At 39.2% G+C, this 24,459-nt stretch overlaps 1 protein-coding gene across 17 annotated transcripts in view; it reads right to left on the bottom strand.

Annotated features, from left to right (window-relative positions):
- The window catches only part of DLG2 (discs large MAGUK scaffold protein 2), a 2,039,030-nt gene that overhangs the window by 301,677 nt on the left and 1,712,894 nt on the right, over positions 1 to 24,459 (bottom strand). For all 17 annotated transcript variants that reach the window (XR_005020917.1, XM_036860586.1, XM_036860590.1 and 14 more), the window contains one exon: positions 13,841 to 13,943. Coding sequence is in view for 16 of the 17 variants with exons in the window: in XM_036860586.1 (XP_036716481.1) it covers positions 13,841 to 13,943 (103 nt within the window). In the remaining variant the exon portion in view is untranslated. The remainder of the gene's footprint in view (positions 1 to 13,840; positions 13,944 to 24,459) is intronic.

Genomic DNA, 24,459 nt, shown 5'->3' with positions numbered 1-24,459 from the left:
TAGAAACTATGTCATAGGTTCTTGAGAAGTGTAAATAAGTTAACATATTTAGAATTGTTAACATATTTAGAAGCTTTCACATAGTGAGTGCTCCATATAGGCTAGTCTTAATTATTCTCTTTCTTGCAATCATCTCCCTTTCTCTCTCTCTTCCATTTTTTCTCATCAATAGTTCCTTATGCTTTAGTTAAAATTAAAAAGTGAACAGAGAGTTTCTGTAAAATAGATACAATAATTCATTGGCATCATTCATTTATTTTTTCATTTGGTCTACATTTATTAAATGCCTACTATGAGCTAGGCACTGTGCTAGGGACCAGGGATACAACAGTGAATAAAATATGCTTTTCCTTGAGGGGTATACTTGTTTTGTAACTAGTCAAAAATTCTTTGCCATACTTTAATAAAACGGATGAATTTATGCATTTTAATAAGCCCACATGTATGTCAATTGGTTTTGTCACCTACTTTCCCCCCTGAGTCTGTCTACTTCTGTTCTGCCACTACACTGATCCCACCCCCTTGATGAATGCTTTTCAACCAGTCCTTCCCTAGCCCCTTCGGAGCTCTCTAGCCTGTTTCTATTCAGCAGCCAGATCCATCTTTTTGAAAAGCAAATCTGATTCTGCCAGCCTACAGCTGGAAACCTTTCAAAACTGTTGCTTTCAGGAGAAAGAACCAAACACTTAACACAGTCCTGGGTGATCTGCCTCTGCTTCCCGCTTCCAACATCCTAGGCGCAGTGTTTCTCCCACTTTTTCCTGTTTGCTTTCAGTCCTTCCATAGCACCATCCTCTCTCCTCCAGAGGTGACTTTGCACACCTTTCCCTCCTCTTCCTTACAACTCCTTTCTCTGCTCTGTCTTGGCAAATTAATGCCTACCCACCCTTCAGAGTAAAGAAAATATTATTTGGGGGGATCTCTTCTTAACCCTCTATCAAGTTTTTTGTTTGTTTGGGTTTGATCTGGTTTAGTGTACTTTAAGTGTATACTTGAGTTTCTAGACTCTAAGAGTCTAGATCCAAGTTTCTTTCTTTTTCTAGAGCACTCACCTTAGCTTGTACAGTGTGATTTTACTTGGCTGACTGTAGGTACATTAGGGAAATGTCCATATCTCTTTTGCTCATCTTTCTAGCTCTAATGTCCAGGGCAGTGCGTCACTCATCAGAAGCATTTAATAAACATTAGCTGAATAAAAATTGAATGAATGAATTTTTGTTCTGTTATTCCTTTTTTTGTTTGTTTAGTATAGTTTGTTTTTTTAATTCTAAAATACATTAATAATTAATATTGATAGGAAGACTGATAGACAATGCAATTATTTATTTTATAAGGAGATTCTGTACATCAGGGAAGCATCTTGAAGTACAATACAACGGGCTTTTATTTCTTCTTTACATTATGATTGTGAATTGTTACTTACATGGAAAGAGAACACAAAATCCACTTTATATATATATTTATGTAAACACCTGAAAAGACTTGACTCCCAAAGTATCTTGTTTCAGAAGAACATGAATGAGATGAAAGATGAACTAGATTCCTTGGTGGCACTTAGAAAGCAGACAAGTAGCTCGGGAAATCAAATCTTGTTTCAAGCTTGGCACATTAAGGGAAAGGAAGGCGGTGAAAGGGGTTTGAAAAATGTCATCTGAAGCCACAGAGGATGCTGGCATAAGCCAAATAGTTTCCAAACCAACAAGATAGAAAGGTTAGAAGAAGTTAACACTTAATGTGTGGCCATCTTATACACAAACTTCTAACAACTTTGTAGGATTGTCACTTATAGTCCCTCGGTCATATTAAATGTTAATGATCTTGAAGGAGAGGTGGGCCCAGTGTATCTCCACAGCCATAAGGCACTTGACATTTACTGAGAAATCCAAATACCTCCCTATTCCTCATATGGAGGGAAGATACTACCTTTTAAGGTCACTTTAGCTTTGTTTTAACCTGATATTCTGATTGTTCAGCAAACCTTACATGGGCATGAAAGGAGGAAAAGAGAAAATCTTCTGAAAGATCACATACAGAACAACAGGGACTGCAGAAGGAATCAGAAGAAATCTATAAAATATCCACAATTTTCTGAACATTAAAGGGAAAAAGCCACATTCATCAGTTAAGTAGAAACTATTTTTTTCCCTTCCATTTAGAATGTATAGGAATTAGAGGGAAATAGTAAGGCTGTATGGTTTTCAAAAAATTCAAAGAAAGCAACTGAATCTTCTCTTTTAGGAAATCATATTAATATATATTACACATACAAAAAGGAGTGGGGCCTGAGTCAATGCCCAGGCACCAACTGCACTGACTACATCTTGGAAGAGGAGGGGTGAGTGAGGTGGAAGCTCCCAGAGAGGGTCAGCAGGAAGATCAGTGTTGGGAGTTAAGACAAAGAGCGCAGCAGGAGAAGGCAAACAGTACTGAGGAAAAGACAGGAGCAGTGGGTCATGATCTTGCCCCTCCCAACTGCTTCTCCAAAGACCTTTTTCTATCTAGCACTCCACATCCACAGGACGTTGCTGTGACTCTGGCTGGAAGTGGGGGTGCTAACAGCACACAAGTGCTCCCACAGAGTTGCTGCAACTCTGCTTTATGGGGGAGAATACATCTCTTGGTTAGAATGATTTAGAGTATCATTTGGTACAACAAAAGTACAATAGCCTATACAAGTTAAGCCATGAGTCAGTTTTCTGCCAAGTTAGCCTCAATGTAAAGGCCTTTCTTTGGTTTTGTTTTTATATATAGAAAACATATATGCTTTCTCATTTTCCCCACTTGGAATCTGGTTGCAGCTCAGATTGTTTAACAGATAGGAAAAACATACGTTCCCATGATTTCTTCAAGATTTCTTTCTTTTTTTTACAAATAAAAGTCAGAATGACTTGTGCCAAAAGGAAGAACATGTCAGATCCTGAGCTGCTCTTGGGCTGGACTGCCTGAAGAGGACTGTACTGCTGTGTTACAAGAGGTACAGTGCAGTGCTTTCAGCTGACATGCCAGTGTGGTATGAAGGCTTCCCCTGGAGGTGGGGGCCCCTTTTTTCCAGAAGTTTGGGGGCCTCCAGGAGGTTTCCCCCATCACCAACTGGATGTGATGGCTAGAATTTAACGCCTACACAGGTGGGTCTCACAACAGGACAGGGCAGGTAAGGCTAATGGTGCAAACTGTGTCTCAGCACAGGCAGTCATCTTGGGTGAGGGCGAGGTGCAGCCAATAAAACTTGGAACCTGCAAGTGACTCAGAACATTGGTGGCTGGTGAGCGAAGAGCCCTCAGGTAAGCTGCAATATTAAAAGGTTCAAAAGCACTGACAAAAAGTGTTCAGTTTTGCCCAAGGCAGCACATGAGAATCCATTCCAGTGAAATGCTACATTCATAGAAGTGCTGTTCACCCCAGAACTATATCCCAGAGGACTCAATTCTGGCTGCGCTGAGAAGTGCTGAAGTTCCCTCCATGTCACTCTGGAGACTGAAGCAGCGAAGCAGCCCTGTTTTAGGGGGTTGATAAGATCCTCTCTCAAACTTCAGCATCATGGACGGTGGTAGTGTGTAAAATGTTTGCTCTCCTCATGAACTTCCATCTCTGAGCTTTTAAATTCATTTAATTCTTTTCTTATGGAGGCCTTGTCAGCAGGGGTCAGTTTGGCCCAAGGTTTGTCAGCTTGCCGCTCATAATCATGAGCATCTGTTACCTCCACGTATTCATTAAACCTCAGAATCTTCCTGGCAAGTAGTTCAGCCACAGTTGGCCTTTGACTGAGCTTTCTCGTGAGCTGACGTTTAATCTCTTGCTTTTCTGCCTGATGATCAGCTTCATTTTTAGGTTGTAGTATGTTTCGTTGTTCTAGTTCTTCTGGTGTTGGTCTTTGACTCAGTCGTACTTCTGGAGTCCAGAAATCCAAAATCAAGGTGTTAGAAAGGTTGGTTCCTTCCGAAGTTTCAGAGGGAAAATTTGTTCCATGCCCCTCTCCTAGATTCTGGTGGTTGCCAGCAGTCCTTGGCATTGTAGATACATCACTCTAGTCTCTGCCTTAGTCACACTGTGTTCTCTCTGTGTGTGTCTGTGTCTCTCCGTCCAAATTTCCCTCCTCTTATCTGTTCTGTCATTCCTTAATTTTTGTAATGCATCAGTGGCTCTTTACTAAGAAAGCAAATTATCCTTGGCAGTGGGAACATGAATATGAGGAAATGGAAAGAGGGAATAAGAGAAGACTGTCTTGAACCAAAGTACAATTTGGATACTTTTGCTTTTTATAGACTTAGTCCAAGAGTCTACCAGGAATCGTATTATAAAGCACATTAAAGATGTATACTTCATATTTCCTAGGCTTGGTTTTTCTATCCTGAAGTTGCTACTACTTGTGATTCTGAGAATTTAACATATTGTCCTATTTCAGTTTTCTGTGCACTTGATTTCCTGAAATTGATTTTTTCATATTGCTTTCTTTCAGCCTCAATAAATCTAGTTGTAAGCTTGGTAATTACAATTTAATTTATTAAATGGATAAGATTTAGGCTACAATGGGTCTATAAACAAAGAGACCATGTACAGTAAGTTGTTAATCTTGAAAGCCCCCACAAGCAATAAGTGCTTCCACTTGAATTACACTTAAAACTATTATTGAAGGGTTCAAATCCTATTAAACACAGAAAGAGAAAATTTCCACAGATATAGAGCTTTCCCCTTCCCACAAGTGGGTGAAAGCAGAATTTCCATGTTTTAAAATGTGTGGAATAAAAAGAGAACATTTAGAAATTACCTGCTTGTGATTATTATTGTTGGATGACAAGTTTTAATTAGAATACACAGTAAACTAAATTTCACAGAACGCCAGCTGGAAAGAGCCTTAAAAATAATCTCTCTAGGGACTTCCCTGGTGGCTCAGTGGTTAAGAATCCGCCTGCCAGTGCAGGGGACACGGGTTCGATCCCTGGTCCGGGAAGATCCCACATTCCGCAGAGCAACTGAGCCCGTGTAGCAACTGAGCCTGTGCACCACAACAACTGAGCCTGCGTGCCACAACTACTGAAGCCCGCACGCCTAGAGCGTGTGCTCCGCAACAAGAGAAGCCACCGCACTGAGAAGCCCGCGCACCGCAATGAAGAGCAGCCCCCGCTCGCCGCAACTAGAGAAAGCCCGCACGCAACAACTAAGACCCAATGCAGCCAAAAATAAATAAATAAATAAATAAACAAATAAATAAATAAATATTCCTCTCTAACCATCTTAATTAACAAACAAGGGAATCAATGTTCAGAAAAGTGATGTGGCTTAAAACATGGTCAATAAAGCATTGGCTGCAGAGTCAGAGAAAGAAGAAAGATGTATTTTTACATTTGAAGATTGGCTTAAATAGGGGGATAAGCAAACAGATGCAGGGGTAAACTAGATGGGAACCCAGAATATGGTGTTAAGTTAGTAGGTATTTTAAATCTGTCTTGGTTTATATTCTTCTTTTTGTCTCTGTAGACACTGTTATCTAACATCCTGAAATTTCGTATCAAATGGGAGGGTTATCTAACAAGGATTTGTGTTCACTTCGCGATCCTTGTATACTCAAGAATAGAATTAAGACTCTTTATTTCCATGTATTTGATCTGGATGTTGCTAAAGACAAGTAAGGATCCAAGAAATGTTCTTGGTTGTCAAAGTATCTCTAGCACGAGGATTTACTTAGCCTCTTTCAGTACTAAGGAGTGAATGCTTTATGTTACCAGATACCAAGAGATCCCCCAAATAATACAAACTTAATATATAGATGATATACACAAAGATCAATATATTTAATTACGGAATGAGAGTTGCTATGGAGATGGGAAGAGGGATTATACAGTGGGAGGAGGCATGACTTATAATTACCTTTGTAAATATTTTTAATCCCTTTGATATGAGCTTGGGATGTTGTATTCCCAGGATAGAAAATGAGGTCAAGAGAGTTTTCTAAGAGTCAGGAAATGGTACCTCCCTTTGTAGTCATTACATTTTTCTAGGCCCAAAATGGGGTGTGGGCATGGAGAGAGGGATGCAGCATCATTCATCATTAAAGTATCTGGAAGGAACCTCCCAATGAATCTGTAGACTCTATTTGCAGGAATCATCCTTTTGGTCATATTTTATAGTGCTATGTGTTAGATGGAGGCTGAGGAGAAAACAAAAGCAACTAGGAGAAGGCTAGGAAAGGGAAGCATTGAGGAGACATCCTGGGAGATTTCTAGTTGCAGGAGGCGGCAGTGTCTGCTGGTGGAGGTGTATGTATGTGAGAAAGAGAGTTGTAGAGAAAGACATGGCTAAGCAGTACAAATTCTAGAGTCATATGAAGTTTTATTTGTTTCCTTCCTAATATTTTGGTAAAAATTAGAATATACCAACCAGATTAATTAAAACAGATTTAATGCAACATATTTGGAGAAATCTGATATGTGGCAATACAGACTATCACTGAGGATGAACTGATTGATGATGGATAGATGGATGGATGAGTGGATGGATGGATGAATAAAGGGTGCTACAGGAAGAATTTAGGATGAGGAAGAGGAAAATCATAATATATTTGAACTATTTATTGAACTATCAATATATCCAGATTGGTGGGTTTTTTAAATTAACAATAATTGTTTATACTTTTAAAGCTCTCATATATATCATTTAACTCTGATACATGAACAACAGCAATTAACAACAGTAAGCTAGAAAGGAAAGTGAAGTTTTGTACATGAGAAAGCCCTGAGATGCCATGAGAATTTTTTTTTAACTCCTTAATGTCCTTTTGATCATAACAATATTTTTGGATGATTCCTTGGGCTATTTAAGCCATCTGGTCTCATGAGCTATTATAGTGAATTAAAAGAATTAAGAAATTTACAAGCTGCTCAACTTTAGTAGCTATGACAACTTTTAAGATATTGAACTGCTTTCTTATCTAGAGGCTGACTGAGCTTCAGCTCCCCCACCTGTGAAATGAAGAAGCTGGACAAGACGGTATTAAAAGGATTCCTCCAACTCTTAATTTCTATTTCTCAGTGATTCTGGTTAAACCACACAGAATGCATCAAGTTAACTAGATTGTTCATTCACTTCTTCTTAAATCATGCAAAAAAATGCAAAGAAAAAGGATGTTATGTTAGTGACAAAACTTTCAAGTCATGGAATTTATGCTTCTATACCACCTGAGGTCAGGGGTCATGTTTTTTATCTAGAATTTAATAACTGAAGGGTTATTCTGATAATACCTTACCCATTCTAACCTTTTCTTTTTGTAGGTAAGAAAACTGAGACTCATAAAGATGAATAACTACCACAAGGTCACGCAGCTAGAGTTAGAGTTGGCATTAAAATACTGGTCTTGTCGAAGTCCAGAGTCCTGCACAGTACTTTCCACTCCAGTGCTCATCTTAAATGTTTCCTGATGATGCTGATGCAATTTCCGATCAAGACCCACAGCTGGACCTTATGAATCTTGCCTGGGCATTTAAGATGCAGTTATTTGTACTGAGAAAATATTTCAACGTGCCACAGCTGCTCATTCGTATGCATAAATCTATGTGGACCTTGATTTAAATAAAGAAATATAGCTGGCATTGCAAGTAGGCTTCTTGGATGTTGTAAATACTCTCCTTTCTGAGAACTTTCAGAAGGTGTCAATATTCTTCCAAGGTTAAGTTGCATATTAATTTCAAGCTTTCATTGTATCTTTTACTCTATAGAGAAATGCACCTTGGTCTCCAGCTCTGGTTTAAGCTCAATAACTTAATGCAGAGTGGTTACTCTGAAGATCAGAGTTTCACTTCACGCTAAAAAGAATATATACTCTTTCCCCCCTGAATTAGCTACACAATTTAAAAGAAGTAAAAAAGATTATTTAAATTAATTTCTCCTTTAAAATATAGTAAGTTACTCAAAGAAAATTTACAGTGATGGCTAAACAACTTTTTTTGATTCACAGAGCCATCCATTAGGATGGGGTTCAATCTTACTTCATCCCAACTCACTGCTTCTTTAACTCACTTGCAGGAGAGGCCATAATGAAAGAGAATGAAGCCTGAATAGGTTCACTGTGTCACTAGCTGAGGAGTTCTAGCAAGATTTATGAATTAGCTTGATAATCTGTATTTAGAGGGGAGGGATAGGCAAAGTAGAGGTGAGTGACACGTGAACTTCTTAGACCCCCTGCAGCTTGATCTGTTCCTAGTAAAACCACTGAGCTATGACCAACCATTGAGTGACACATGTCAGAAATCAAACCTTGTGATATAGCCTCATGTGACTTTGCCCAGTACTACAGGTAGAGGGAGTCCCACCCAATAGTGTCAAATGGCAATTTTTGCAGGGTCCCTAAGTATTCTAGAGCAGTGCTTCTCAAACTTTAATGTACATACAAATAACCTGTGGATCTCGATAAAATGCAGATTCTGATTTAGTTAGCCTGGATTGGGGTTCAAGATTGTGCCTTTCTAACAAGCTCTCAGCTGCTGGTTCACCGACCACACTTGGCAGACCAAGACTCTAGAATAACTCATCTCTTCCCCCAGTTTCCTACATGGCTCATTCCATCACTTCTTTTAGGTCTCTTCTGAAATACCACCTTATTAGCAAGACCTTCCCTACCCACCATATATTTCTCTGTCACTATCACCTTTATTCTTCTTCCTATTTATTTATACTACTTATCACCATTTGACAAATTTTATATTTATTTGAGAGGGGCCCTTTGGTTTGCTGCTTTATCATTTTCCTAGAATGTTGACTGAGGCATAGTAAATGTTCACCAAAAATCTATTAATTGAATGAATATGGCCACTCTGCCACAATTCCATTCCATAAACCAGACCACACTTATGAGTCTCCAGGCAATAATCAACTCTGTCCTTTGGGATTTTCCTTTAGGAACTCAAGTATTCTTTTAAAGAATAAAAGGTGGAGGAAATCAGGCCCCTCCACTGTCTACTCAAGTCCATCGACTTTCTCCTTCCTACTTGCAGGCCCTTCTGAAGCCCTTGCAATGTCCCCAGCAGTGCCCTGAGTAGCCAGATTAAAGGTCAGGGGATATTCGTGGCTTTCATGGGGACAGCTTGGCAATTAATTGTCCCCATTTTGTGCTCTATCCAAAAACTTATATTGTTCATTTGATTCTCCTAGTGAATATCTGATGGTTTGTTATTTCAACCTCAGGCAGTAACCTCACACTAAATATAGGTGCTATTATATTAGTGAGAAGGCAACAAATGCTGTAAAGATTTGTCCCAGTCTGACCCAGGGGAATGTTGTGTTAGACTCTTTTTGACAAATGTATAATTAGGTTGTAATCAATGCCTTTTTAATTCATCAATGATGTTAAAGTTGAGTTACAGAGCTTTAAAAAATGAAGTGCAAGACTTTTAATAGTCTTTTCTTTGTTCTATATTACAGAGCAAGAGCTGTGGATTTTCTGCAACACAGGAGAAAGTGAGTTTACCCATTAGGGTTGCTAAAGGTTTTGTAGCAACAACAGCAAAAAAGGCACCACGTAAAAAGAGCATCAACACCAAATGTCCAATATAGGGATTCATTTACCATTTCTTCATCTAATATCAAAACCCCAGGGCACTCATTCAATATTCACTCAGCAAATATTTCTTAAACATCTACTATTAATATTTGCCAACACACTAAAGATATTATATTGCACTTCTAAAACAAGGGGAGACACATTTGATAACTCTTTAATAAAGCATAGTCAAATTCATATTGAGCACATTAACATGGGAGATAAAATGAGTGGTAGAAGGGTCCTTGCCCTGTAGAAGCTTACTTAAGTGGAGGAATGTGCAAATCACGACAAGGGACACACCAGGTGTCTGAATATAGGTCTAGGGAGCTCAGAGAAAGAATCAATCAACATTGATTCAGCAGATTAAAGATGACTTTGTAGTGGAATTGGCATCTGAGGGCCTTCAAGATGAGCAGGAATACTACTCGTGGAAAGGGAGAAAAGGGAATTCCAGGCAGAGGGACCCACATAAGCAAAGGCCCAGAAACATGACAGTTCAGGACGAAGGGCAGGGGCAGGGAGCAGTCCTGTGAAGCAGAGCCACAGTGAAAAAGGATGATGCTGGTGGGTGGTGGTAGGGGGAGGGGGCATGGAGGTTGGCTGGGACCATACTGTGAAAGGCAAGGAGTTTGTGTACAGGCATCTTGGGGTGATATCTTCTAGAATGGTAATTCTGAAAGCAATGATGAAGATGACTGGGAGGGGTAAGGAAATGGGTGTATATATGTGTGTGTGTGTAGCGGAGGTGGGTGGGCATTATGTTTCCTTTTTTCCAAGTAATGTTGGAGTAATTTCACTAATTGAATATAGGTAATTGAAATTTTTATGAGAATTAATTTCTCATATTGCTTAAGTAGAATTTATTCTGAAGTATCAGATACATGATCCTTTTTTTAAAAAAAGAGAGAAAATAACTTTATTATTTTCTTTCTATTATTAATGTAATACCTGTTAACTTCAAAGTAAGCATGTGACATACATTGGATAAAAAAAGATGGTAAAAATGAATCACAATCACACCATGAGAAAGAAACATTTGTTTGTATGTGACTCTTTAAATTTGGCTTCAATTCTGCCACCTAGAACTAGGCATTGAATAAGACTGATGATGGATAGAGTAATTCAGACAACTGGGGCCAAGTTCATTTTAGGCAGAAGTGAGTATAACAACTTTGGTCTTACCCTGTGCAGTGAAACGTGCCAAGGAAGACACTTATTGTTATATTACGATAATTATAAATTATTTATCATTATTTCAAAAAATGTGCTAAGCACTACGAAAAATACAGTTGGAAATGGTTTTGTATTTTGCAATAAACACTTATTTACCACTTGTTTTCTACTTTGAAGCAAAAATGAAAAAGTGCAAATAGTAAAAATGAATCCCTTCAACCTTCAATTACTGTCAAGTGGAAAATCAAGTACTGAAGAATGGTAAACTTTTCTTCATTAGTTCAACAACTTTTTAAGAAATACCAGTTATATGTACAACACTGAAGATAAATTTATCAGTGAACAAAACATAGGTTTTGGTGTCTGCATGCTTGGAACTCACAATCTTATGTAGCTTATCAAGATATTCTTTCTCCCTGCTCACTGGAATAGAATTCTCACCCATTTTTCAAAGTCTGGTTCCATTTTCCCATTTCCATGAAGTACGCTTGTACTGTTCTGGCTCCTGCAGGTTTATTCCTTCTCTGACATTCCATAATTCATAGAGATGGTGCCATTATCACACAATTTTGGTTATATGTCATCAGGAACTGATCTCTATTAAATGTATCTAAGTCTCTTTTCCTGAAGGAGATAAAAAATTCCTTAAAGACAAAGACCTGGGATAGGGGTAAAAGTGGAATTTTCTGAATATCTAGTAATATTGAGCAAGGCATCTAGAATATTCCTGATAAAAGTATGTGAATGTAAGTGAAAAACATTTTTGCAGAAAGCCTGGTTCTTGACCATGTCACAAGAGATGTCAATAAAATTTGTCTTAGCATGGATACCTCACAATACTGGTGCAAATTAAGGGGACTTGGTGAGAATTTCCTAATGGAATCTCATGGTATACTCTTCTTTTCACTTGTTATTTTAAAGGCAAATTGATCATTATTTCTTAAATATGTCATATAATTTACATGTCCCTAAATGACCTAAACAACAATCCAATCAGTTTTCCATTTCAAACAATAGTTAAATTAAGCTATATTAAGCTAAATTAAGTTAAATTAAGAATAGTTAAATTCTTCTCCCTTTGCAAAGGGAGAAGAATGATTGCTTGATGTTGCATCACCACTTTTCCAACTAATTTAAAGCCATGACAAATTAGAATGCAGTTAGGCTATTAAAATAGGGAAGTCATTCTGTGAGTCTGATTTGTACTTTGGCATTTTGAAATACTAAGCTTGTTGTTGTTATTTGCAGGTTTCTTTAGAAGCACTTTAAAAATCAATTTATTTGATTTATAAGACATGCTTTGAACAGGCATCTTGATAAAGTACAGCATAGTACCCAAAATGAGTATATTGCTTAAAGGAAACAAAGCTGTAAGGAAGCTTAAGATGAAGATTTATGCTGATAGAACTAGGACATGCTTGTCCTTTATTGTAACTTTTAAAGCTTGGAATCATTCTGTTCAAGGTTATTTGAATGACTGTCTTCACTATCAAGAGCTTCTAATTGGTGTAGCTATGGTTCTGACCATCTTATCAGTCTCCAGAATTGTTTGAGATGAAATTTTTCAGAAATGGGAAAACAGTCAGCGATATTTATGCCTTGCGTCAGATTATGGTGTAGCGCATAGAGTTTGAGACCCAAAGATAACAGCTATCAATAAAATGGAAGAATCCCATGAACAAGTTCTTACTCTATATGAAGTAGAATTTGTTCATCAAATTGTGTTAACCCAGATCTTTTTCATTTTCTGTTTTACAATGGGTACTTTGGAGCTGTTTATTCCTATTAGAAGAGATATCTACTAATTTTTAAGAAGTAGAAAGTCTTATCAAAACTGTCTGGGAAGAAAATGTTTCCTTGGTGCTGTCATCATCCATCTTTGACAAACACAAATCCCCTCTTCCCAGATGGCTCTCTGGCCATATCTGGGCTAGGCCAATAGAAGAAAGCAATTAATACTTTTTTTTTTTTGGTATAACTTAATTGCAAATTCTAATTCTAAAGTCAGGCAAAGTGAAAGTGACATACCAAAACACATAATGGCAGAATGTTTTCTTTATTCTCTCATAAAACATGTGGTTGGCCACCATTAATGGCAAAACCTAAGATGTCACAGGAAAGACACAAACCTCAATCTTCCAAACATCAACAGACCAACTGATGCTAAGAAAGAATCATTTGAAAAGGCCAAAGAAGTTCTTTATGCATGTGGATGCACAAAGGCTCTTCCTTGGAGGTCCCTTGTACTTTCACATTCATCTGTTAAATTCTCTTCTCTGCTAGCCATGTAGACCAAAAACAATTAACTACATTTCTTGAAGACAGAACCATATTCCACTTTTTTTTTTTTGTAAAGTCTAGTCCACAGTGATATACATAACTACATTTCTTTAACAAAACAGCAATTAATATATATAAATTTGCTAAGAACTCAATTCCACAGTAGGGAACATCCCAACTGTCTCACTGATCCTCATTCTGATCACAGAAACAGATGTTGAAACCAATCAAAAAGCAGGTTTGGCTAATCTAATTTAGAATATCTCACCAAATCTCAATTGGCTAATTCAACTTATGACGTCTCACCAAGTCTCAGGGTTTACAGTGATGTATTCCAAACAAGGGATAGTGTGGCAGAAGAGGCAAAAATAAAATAAAATAAAATAAAATAAAATAAAATAAAATAAAAATTCCACATCAAGGACATCCAAAAACCACGTTAGTGTTAATAAGAGTAAGTCAATGCCACAAGGAGAGACTATGGTCTACTGATCATGGTCTATTTCTGTAGATGAGATCTCTCCCCCTTGCTTCCTAAATCTTAATTGCTTTTATAGTATCCATTGCTGACCAAAGGTGTATACCAGATAAGAATATAAATGAAATAAAGCTGATGCTACTTGTTATTTGCTTAAATTCATATTTTCAAACAGGCCTTTCTAACTGTTGGATGTTTTCCTTGGAATTGAGAGTAACAAAGCCTCATGTTCTTTGGACATAAACCACAAAATTTTCACCATAGATTGCTTTAAAAAATCTTGTGGATGGTGATTGGTTAATACCGGTGATCAGAAATGCAGGCACCCGTTCACACAGAAACACATCAGAACACTGTAAGTTTGAGTTCTCACTGACCTTCAGGTTGGTATTGTGCTATAATCGTCACCGTCTGTCCAGCCCCCTTTAGTGCTGCAGCAGCCTGTTCATGAGATGCTCCACGAAGGTCAATGCCATTCACCTGAAAGAGAGGAAGCCGGAGAATTTTGGTATTTCATAAGGCATATTATTCTGATAGACAGAGGGAAAAAGTTTCCCAAAACTGAGAGGCTAAGATTATGTTACCTGCCTCAAAATCCTTCATGTCCTACCCAGGCATTTGAGTGTTAACCTATCAAATTTCATGCTCTTAATAACTTTAGTTAGCAGAAACATGAAATTTCACCTCGGACGTTTGTGCTATGGTCTGAATGGGTTGAAAGTTTTGTCTACCCATGTCCAGTAAGATTTTAGTGTGTGCATTTAATATGCTTCTATGAGTTTCCTAGATTTCTGGGTTAGATAGGAGCCTTCAAAATTAGAAGGAAAACAGGATAATAAAGAAAGACACATGTAATGTATGTAGACAAGTATGTGCTGACAGAATAATATATTCATATGAGATTCTGGGGAGACTGTATGGAATGGGGCTGGCTGCCTGCCAAATCCCTCTCTTTGGTCATGTGCCTGGTCCTGTCATCCTGAGCTTGGTTAGACAGCCCTGAGCCTTGTTACCAAAATAAATTTGACTGCCCCATTTCTTATGTATAATTCCAGAATGAATTGTGACAAAATGAAATAGAGAATGCCAGGAGTTTATGTTGCTCTTGCTAACTCCCATTTTGGGGCCCTTGCCAAAAGAGAAACAGAGCATCTAAAAATTAAGCACAAAACTCTGCCGAGAGGGAAAAATCACTCTGAAGTCAAATTTAATGAGACGCAAAAGCTAAAATCTTTCTCAAATCAATTCAGTCTAAGCCAACACAATGTAATTACTAAGTGCTTTCCAATGACAGGGCTCTGTGTGTGCCCAGGAGAGGGATGGTCGATGGGGAACAAAGGTGAACAAGACAAGCCCCTAAGAAGCTTTTCAGTTTCAACTGAACACACAGAGTCCAGTTTTCCAAACTACACAGCTGATATCTGAATTCTGTTTCCTTTTACTTCCAGGGAAGATGGCTATGGAACATGAAAAAGAATAAAAGAACTGATCAGCTTATCTACACATAAAATATAGAATCTTATTTCACTTCTCATCAGTCTTCTTTGACAACGATATTGAGTGGTGGATGGGGGTTGCCGCTGAGTTTTCCCTGTCAGGCCTGGAACATCTGTAATCTTTAATCCCACAAGCTGGTCCTCTCATAATAACTTTGTTAAAGTCTCCTTATTCACTTTTACTAATTTCATGGCTTTCTATTCTGGTGAAAGCATTGATTGGCTTTCTATGCTTACTGAGAGCTTTGATTACACGGTAACACTGGGAAGTCCACTGAGTGAACCTGGGTCTGGCTGGGCCACTCCTCACTAGCTGAGTGATGGTCATATCACCTCTCTGAGCCTCAACTCTCTCCTGCCTCAGGGAGAAGGGACTGTTAGGCTCTCTGAGTCTAAAACCTCTTTGAACTATAAAATTCCAGATTTAATCCTTATTAAATAACAGTCATTTCAGAGACTGTCTAGGTGTCGATGAGTCAGAAGTATGACTCAGAGAGCCAGAAGAGACAGAAAAGTAATTTGATCTAGGCTCCTGCCTACAGGAAGCTGAATGCACAAACGTCATAGGCCGAATGACCTCTTCTTTTGTCAAACAATTAGACTTAACTTTTTATTAAAAAATAATATATGATCATGGTAATGAATTCTTATGTTTCAGAAAGGTGTAAAAAGAAAAGTAAAAAGTCCCCTCACCACCTTCACTCCCAGAAGTAACCACCATTAGCAGTTTCTAGTGTATGCTTTTTAGAAATCTGCTATATGCAGGTGCAAGCAGGTCGCTTTATCACGATTTGTTTCTATTTTATATTTTAATATATTATTGACTTTTAATTTAAACAGATAAGATCATATCATATATATAGTTGTATAACTTGTTTTTGTTTAGCTTTTCATTTAACAATCTATTGTGGTCATCATCCAATTCAGCTCATATCATTCAAATGTTTAACAGGAGCCTAGTATCCCATGGTATGGATGTACCAGTATTTTTTCTGTAGGATCCCTTCTGATGAGGTTGAGGCTGTGTCTAGCTTCTTACCATTAAAAATACTTATGGGGACTTCCCTGGTGGCGCAGTGGTTAAGAACCCACCTGCCAATGCAGGGGACACAGGTTCGAGCCCTGGTCCAGGAAGATTCCACATACCACGGAGCAACTAAGCCCGTGTGCCACACTACTGAGGCTGCATGCTGCAACTACTGAAGCCCGCGCGCCCAGAGCCCGTGTTCCGCAACAAGAGAAGCCACCGAGATGAGAAGCCCGTGCACCCCAACAAAGAGTAACCCCCGCTTGCCGCAACTAGAGAAAGCCCGTGCACAGCAGCAAAGACCCAATGCAGCCAAAAATAAATAAATAAATAAATTTATTTAAAAAAAAATTCTTATGAAGATGTTTCTGAAGGATAAATTCCCTGGAAATACACTTCTTAAGTTAAAAAGTATATGCATTATGTTTCTTTTAGTTTGCTATTGTACATTTAAAAAATATTTATTTCCTGAAAAAACAGAAACTAATAATGAAGAGAACAAAAACAGGCCATAATCTCATTGCCCAGATAACGTATTGATATAAAAAATATAATTAATATACAGTCAGCCCTTTATATCTGAAGGTTCTGCATTGGCAAATTCAGCCAACCTCGGATTGAAAATATTCGAAAAAATTTCCAGGAAGTTCCAAAAAGCACAATTTGAATTTGCTACATACCTGGCAACTATTTACATAGCATTTACATTGTATTAAGTATTATAAGTAATCTAGAGATGATTTAAAGTATATGGAAGGATATGAATAGATTATATGCAAATACTACACCATTTTATATAAGGGACATGAGTATCTGTGGATTTTGATATCTCTGTGTGTGTGTGTGTGTGTGTGTGTGTGTGTGTGTGTGTGTGTGTGTGTGTTGTCCCTGGGGACAACTGAGGGATTACTGAATGTACATAATGCACATATGTGAAAATTAAAGCCATACAAAAAGGTATAAAAATAAAAGGCTTCCCCTACCTCTAATTATTCTCTCCAAAGGTAACCATGTTAATGGCTTCTTGTATATACTACCAATTATTTCTGTTATGAATATAAGCAGGTTTATAAAATTATAAATAATTTAAAAATTTTACACAAAAAGATAATATTTTAAATATTGCTTTATACTTTGATTTTCTTCCATTTACTAACACATCTTAGAGAGCATTCTTTTTTTATTGAAGTATAGTTGATTTACAATATTATATTAGTTTCAGGTGTACTGCACAGAGATTCAACATTTTCATAGATTATACTCTATTTAAAGTTATTACAAAATAATGGCTATATTTGCCTGTGCTGTACAATATATCCTTGCTGCTTATCTATTTTATACATAGTAGTTTTTTTCTCTTAATCCCGAGAGCATTCTTCATTCACATATTCTTATACATTATCTTATTCTTTTTAATAGCCATGGAGGGTTCTATTAGTCAATGTAAAGCTATTTTACCAGGGCACAGTTGATGGGCGCTTAGCTTATTTTAGTATTTTGCTATTACAAACAATTTTATAATAAATATCATCTAACAGTAAGTTGTTGGATAAAGGGTATGAGTGTTAAATTTTGGTAGCTAATGCCAAGTTGCTTCCAAAAATGTAGTATTAATTTATACTCCCACAAATAATATGATTGGCTACTTCCTCACACTCTTGTAAAAATTGCTCATACCCTAACATTTGACCTTGGCCGTTCTGATAGGTAGACAATTATATTTTTAAATTTTGCATTTCTCCAATTATGAGGTTAAACAGCTTTTTATATGTTTGTTGGATATTTAAATTTGTTTTTATATAAAACGCCTGTTCACTTATTTTGCCTTTTTTTTTTTTTTTTTTTGGTTTGGGTAGTTTGCTCTTTTAAAAATTTATCTGCATATTAAGAATATTGGTTCTTCATCTCAGATAACTATTGCAAATATTCTTACTAGTTTGGTATTTGTATTTTTTATTATTGTATTTTAAGTATTTAAACTTTTCCCTTGTATGTTTTTTCTTGCCATACAGAAGTTTAAAATGTTTTATATAGTCATATTTTTTTTTCCTTTTTAGCTTTTGAGTTTTGTATTATATATTCCCTTCTCTGATACATACTAAACAGATTACCCGTGCTTTCTTCTAGTACAACCCTGGTTTAATTTTTAGCCATTTAATCTTTGTTGTACTGGAAAATATTTTGGTGTTTGATGTGAGAACCAGGTGAACACACCCTTTCTTGGACCTTTCCTTTATAGCGTCAGACTTCAACGTCTTTCAATATTTTAACCATCCTCTGAATTTCTCTCAGTTAGTGCACTAAGGGGCCATGAAAAAGTGGGAAGGAACAAAAGATTTGGAGTCAGAGAGAACTAGATTTGAACCCTGAGTCCACCAGTTATACCTAAGTAACTTGGGAAAGTCATTTAACTTCTTCAAACCTCAGCTTCCTTACCTGTAAAATGGGTATAATATCTACCTGCCTATCAGGGCTGTTGCATGAAATAGATGAGACAATAACTGTAAAGCCCTTAACACGGAGCCTGGCGCAAATAGGCATTCAGGAAATGATATCTATTATGCTGTGAGTATTTCTTCAAAGAATTGTGATTATAAGTGATGAAATAAAATCTAATGGAAATGAACAAATACTGAATATAATGTATGGGTTACTTCATGGTTTTCTTTTCTTCCTTTTTTTTTTTTTTTTTTTCTTTTTTAGGAACAATTTCAGCACTGGAAGAGCTGTTCATTCAGTGCTTACACATTAGAGATGGTTTCCATAGGGGAATGGACCTGCCCAAAGTAATATCAGAGTTAGCACAGGGTCAGCACCAGCCCAGAGTTTCTTTTGCCCAGCCCAGGCTTCTTTCCACTGTAGCAGATGTGCCCTATTATGTGTGTTTGTTTTCCACTGGGCCAATAATAATCAAATCTTGCTCATCTTGGACCTAATTCTACATGGGTCTCCACATTTGATGCTGCGGTTATCCTGAACAATACTACATTGCCCGTGGCCCTGTTGATTTTCCTCCAGGTTTTAGCAAACATGCTTTCCTCCAGTCTTTCAAACTTTTCAAGGTCACTTTGATTCTTATTTCTATCTCTGAGGTTTGAGTTTTTATCAGTAATCTTTGCTCAAATAACATTTCAGAGGCATTCAAAAACAGTTTACATTATTAATATGACATTTTAAAATACCAAGTATGATACAGCCTCACATATTTATTATTTCTATTTTTCTACTTGAGCTTTAATTTTCTCTTCTTAAAGCATGGACTGGGAGATTGGACGCCATTCGTTACTGTTGAGATTAACAATGATAATCATTGAGAACAGCATGAGGCATGCTCATATATATAGGAGATTTTTATACATTATCTTGTTTAATTCTCAGGAGGCTGGGATTATTTTTCTGACTTTACAGATAAGAAGACAGAGCTCAGAACTTCCCTGGTGGCACAGGGAATCCGCTTGCCAATGCAGGGGACACGGGTTCTATCCCTGGGCTGGGAAGATCCCACATGCCACGGAGCAATTAAGCCTGTGTGCCACAACTAGTGAGCCTGCGCTCTAGAGCCCACGAGCCACAACTACTGAGCCCATGAGCCACAACTACTGAAGCCCGCCCGCCTAGAGCCCGTGCTCTGCAACAAGAGAAGCCACCGCAATGAGAAGCCCGTGCACTGCAATGAAGTGTAGCCCCTGCTCGCCGCAACTAGAGAGAGCCCGTGTGCAGCAACAAAGACCCAACGCAGCCAAAAATAAAAATAAATAATAAAAAAGAAAGGTATCATTATTAAAAAAAAGAAAAGAAAACAGAGCTCAGAGAGAATCACTAACTTGTTCAAAGTTAAGTAGTTGGAAGAGGTTAAGGATTTGAAACAGTCTAACTAAAACTCTTGAGCTCTTAACTACCAATTCCCACTGTTCTCCCTTTAATAACCTATCCAGTTCTGAGGAGAAACTTGACTTTCAAGCTCCCTGAGACTGCAGCACACAATTGGGTGCAGCTGGTCCACTCTACCACAGCCCAAACAACCTGGTTTAGACATTATGGCCCAGCCTATGGTGATCAGATGGTATAGGACTGAAGCGAAAGGCTTTGAGTAGGCTAGAAAATTCCATCTATTGCTATTTCCTTATATATACAACTGTCATTAGATCATAGAAAAAATTAAATTCTATTTGTTATAACATCCTTTTCACAACCATGTTGCTGATAGAAATTTAGCACTTCTAGTTGATTCAAGCAGTTGTAGGGTTTTTTCAGATGCTAATGTGAAGGTGAATGGTGGACCATGTCCAGAGTCAACACTTTTTCTTTTTGCTTTTAAAAGATGAGAACTATTTGCTATTTCAGCCACTAGGGCCCCTGGCCTGGGGCTCCAGGGAGTCCCTGAATAAATGATTCAATGTTCTCCAGAAATATTTGACTATTTCTTAGTATTATAGAAAGGATGCTATCACAATCAGAATTTCAGAAATGGAGAGAGCCTTTGTGACCCTCTTCAACTCCCAATGTATGATGTATACCTTTAAGCTGATTCAACCACATTGTTCTCCCACCATGTTGACCTTTTTCATTTCTCTGATTCAGGCATTTCTGCATCTCTGCACATGTTATTTTCCCTACCTAGAACATAATTTTTCATCTCTTCCTCACCTGGAAAACTTCTCCTAGTCCTCAAAGATTCAGTCTGTAGAGGTTTTGATTTCTCCATCAAATCTGAATAGAAACTTGCTGGGTATTCTTGGTTGTAGGCTTTTCCCTTTCATCACTTTAAATATATCATGCTACTCCCTTCTGACCTGCAGAGTTTCTGCTGAAAAATCAGCTGATAACCTTATGGGGATTCCCTTGTATGTTATTTGTTGCTTTTCCCTTGTTGCTTTTAGTATTCTCTCTTTTATCTTTAATATTTGTCATTTTGATTACAGTGTGTCTTGGTGTGTTCGTCTTTGGGTTAAGCCTGTATGGGACATTCTGTGCTTCCTGGACTTGGGTGACTGTTTCCTTTCCCAGGTTAGGGAGGTTTTCAGCTGTTATCTCTTCAGATATTTTCTCAGGCACTTTCTCTGTCTCTTCTCCTTTTGGGACCTCTATAATGTGAATATTAGTGTACTTGATGTTGTCCCAGAGGTCTCTTCAACTGTCTTCATTTCTTTTCATTCCTTTTTCTTTTTTTTTTCTTCTGTTCAGTGGCCATGATTTCCACTACTCTGTCTTCCGGCTCACTGATCCATTCTTCTGAATCATTTAGTCTACTATTGATTCCTTCTAGTATATTTTTCATTTCAGTTATTGTATTCTTCATCTCTCTTTGGTTGTTCTTTGTATTTTCTAACTCTTTGTTAAAAACTAACTTCTTGCTCTGTGCATCCATTCTCCTCCCTAGTTCTTTGATCATCTTGATTGCCTATCTCCACTTTAGTTAGTTCTTCTGGGGTTTTATCTTGTCCTTCCGTCTGGAATATTCCTCTGTTGCCTCATTTTATCTAAGTTGCTGTTGGTATTTTTATGTCTGTGGTAGGTTGGAGAAGTGGCCTTCTGTAGGAGGCGTCCTATGCGTCCTAGAAGTGCACTCCCCTCTTGTCATCCAAGCTATATGCTCTAGCCCTAAGAAGGCTGCATGGGTCCTTCTGTTGCAGCAGGCTATGTGGGTGGTCCGGTAGGTCTGCTGCTGGCTGCTGTTTAGTGGGGCCTGGTCACAAGGTGGCTGGTTGCAGAAACCTAGGGGGCCTTGGGGCTAGTGCTGGCTCACTGGTGGTGGAGTCAGGGTCCTGAAGACTCTGGGGCTGTTGCCCACCCACTGGCGGGTGAAGCCAGGTCCTGGGGTTAGTGCTGGACTGCTGGCAGGCAGAGCTGGTTCCTGGAGTCTGGCTGCAGGGCCCAGGGATCCCCAAACTCGTTTAAGATCATTGGTTGTGGGGGGCTGGTTCCTGACGCAGTTGGGTATGGGGTCCAGGTGTCTGGGAGGTTGCGTTGGCCTGCTAGTGGGCAGGGCCAGGGCCCAGCTGGACCCAAGGTAGGATCTGGCCTGCATTGTGAGGCGGTGGTTCTCCGGCTTCTGGTGTCTGCCCCCGGGTGGGTCTAGAGGCTTGCGCAGGCTTCACGGCAGGAGGGGCCGGCGCCTGCTCACTGGGGGTTGGAGCTGGGTCTTGACTCTCTGGTGGGCGTGGCTGTGTCTAGAGGCATGTCCGGAGGCAACTGTGTACTCTTTGAGTCTTTACGCAGCCTGTCTGCGCATGGGTGGGGCTGTGAACCGCTCAGATAAGTTGTTTGGCCTGAGGCGTCCCAGCACCTTCCCCAGCAGGCTGTTGGGCGGGGCCAGATCTTGGGCTAACGAGGTAGTGGGAGGGTCCCACCTGGCGCCGCCAGCGCCGCTGACGCAGCGGGAGAACGCGCTCCCAAATATAGCTGCCCTGGAGCTCGGCAGCCGCCCCGCTGATTCTCCGGGAGACTCTCCAAGACCAGCAGGTAGGTCTGACCCAAGTTCCTATCAAGTGACTGCTTTTGCCCTCGTTCCTGGAGCGTGGGAGATTTTGTGTGCGCCCTTTGAGAGTGAAGTCTCTCTTTCCCCCAGTCCTATGGGGCTCCTGCAGTTAAGCCCCGCTGGTCTTCAAAGCCAAATGCTCTGGGAGCTCACCTTCCTGGTGCCAGACCCTTGAGCTGGGGAGCCTGACGTGGGGCTCAGAACTCTCACTTCTGTGGGAGTACAACTGCAATATAATTATTCTCCAGTTTTTGGGTTGCCTACCCCGGGGGGTAGGGGATTTGATTATATCACCAGTCGTCCCCCTCCCCCCCCGGCCCCGCTCCTACCCGTCTCGTTGTGGTTTCTTCGTATCTGTAGCTGTAGAAGGCCTTTTCTGGTAGGTTTCAGTCTTTCTCACTGATGGTTGTTCTGCAGATAGCTGTGACTTTGGTGTGCTCATGAAAGGAGGTGAGCTTGGGGACTTTTCTACTCCATCCCCTTGGCCGCTCTCCTCTAGAGGTTGCGTCTGAATGGACTTGTGGGATGTGCTTATTTATGAGCTCCTAAAGATAGGAGCTTGTTTTATTGGAGCTTGAGTCTCTAGCCTAGTGCCTGGTAGATTGTAGGTGTGTAATAACTGAAGAGGGGAGTGACTGAATAAGTTAAGTGAGTGAGTGAATAATCTCACTACATTATCCCAGGCAAATGGTCATCCAAGCTGATTTGACACTGGCTTCACCTGTTGAAGAACTCACTGTCTTTCAGGAAAATCCACTTGGGGTCAGCTCTAGTGATCAAAAAAAAAAGTTCTTTGTGTGGAATCTAAATAATCTTCCTGGTACTTTCCACCTCCTGGTTCTAGTTCTGCCCTCTGAGGGCTGACAGAATATTTTTTCTTTTCTATGACTGCTTCTTTTCTATGGTCCTCTATCTAACATTTGAAGATGGTTTTCCCTTTTCTAGGTTAAACGACCTCATTCCCTTCCCCTTCCCTCCCTATCATTCTCACCAAGTGACCATTTGTTTCTATTTGCATACCTCCAGTGACAGGGAACTCTCTCCTTTTCTAGTCTGTTTCATTTTGGGATGGCTCTTATGAGTGTTATTTCTAGCATCTTATTATTTAATGCCTCATCAGAGACTCAGCTGAGTGCATGTGAGGTCAGTTATAGCAAAATGGAAGCTCTCACACTATTATTCTTTAATACGCACCTGGTGTGGTATCTAGAGCTAAATACAGCGCTGACAAAAAAAATCCATTTCTTTAAAATATCCATTTTTGTCATTTCCTTTTCCAACTTAAGGGAAGGAGTGAACTAGAGTGACACATAGCCATTGTCAAGCAGTTTACCGTTCAGTGGAGGGCAGTGACAGGTAAACACACGATTAAGCACCTAGTGGTTAAGTGCTATGACAGGATAAGGTCAGAGTGCTCTGAGACCCAAAGGAAGGGCCCCTACTCGGTATGAGGAGGTATCAGAAGGTTTTCTGGAGGAAGGATCATCAGAAATGAGATCTGAATGAGTCATCCAGGTGAGGATGGGTGCAGGGTGTCCACGCAGGGCTGTGGAAAGAGGGGTGGGCAGAGGAGTAGCAAGAGTATTCCAGGCAGAGAGGGAGGCAGATATGAAGGTCTGGAGGTGAGAGGGGGTCTGACACACGTGAAGAAAAGAAAGTAGTTATTAGTTACTAAAGGGCAGAGAGGGGAGAAAGGAGAGTGGGAAAGAGATGAGAGGTGAGGCAGGTGAAATGAAGGTGATGATGATGATAATGATGAAGATGATGGTAGTGGTGATAACTCACATGTACATATTTACTCTGTGGCAGGCACTGTTCTAAGCATTTCCTACATATCAATCATATCAATTTCCTTAACCCTCACAACAGCTCTATGAGGTAGGAACACATACATGCCCATTTTATAGAGAACACTGGGGCAAAGGCAGATTCAATACTTGTCCAAGGTTCCACTGCTAGTATATTGGCAAAGCCAGGAATTAAACCCAGGCAATC

Source organism: Balaenoptera musculus, chromosome 8 (assembly GCF_009873245.2).
Source record: "Balaenoptera musculus isolate JJ_BM4_2016_0621 chromosome 8, mBalMus1.pri.v3, whole genome shotgun sequence".
In the NCBI taxonomy this organism is placed as follows: Eukaryota; Metazoa; Chordata; class Mammalia; order Artiodactyla; family Balaenopteridae; genus Balaenoptera; species Balaenoptera musculus.
This window is presented reverse-complemented; position numbering and strand designations above follow the sequence as displayed.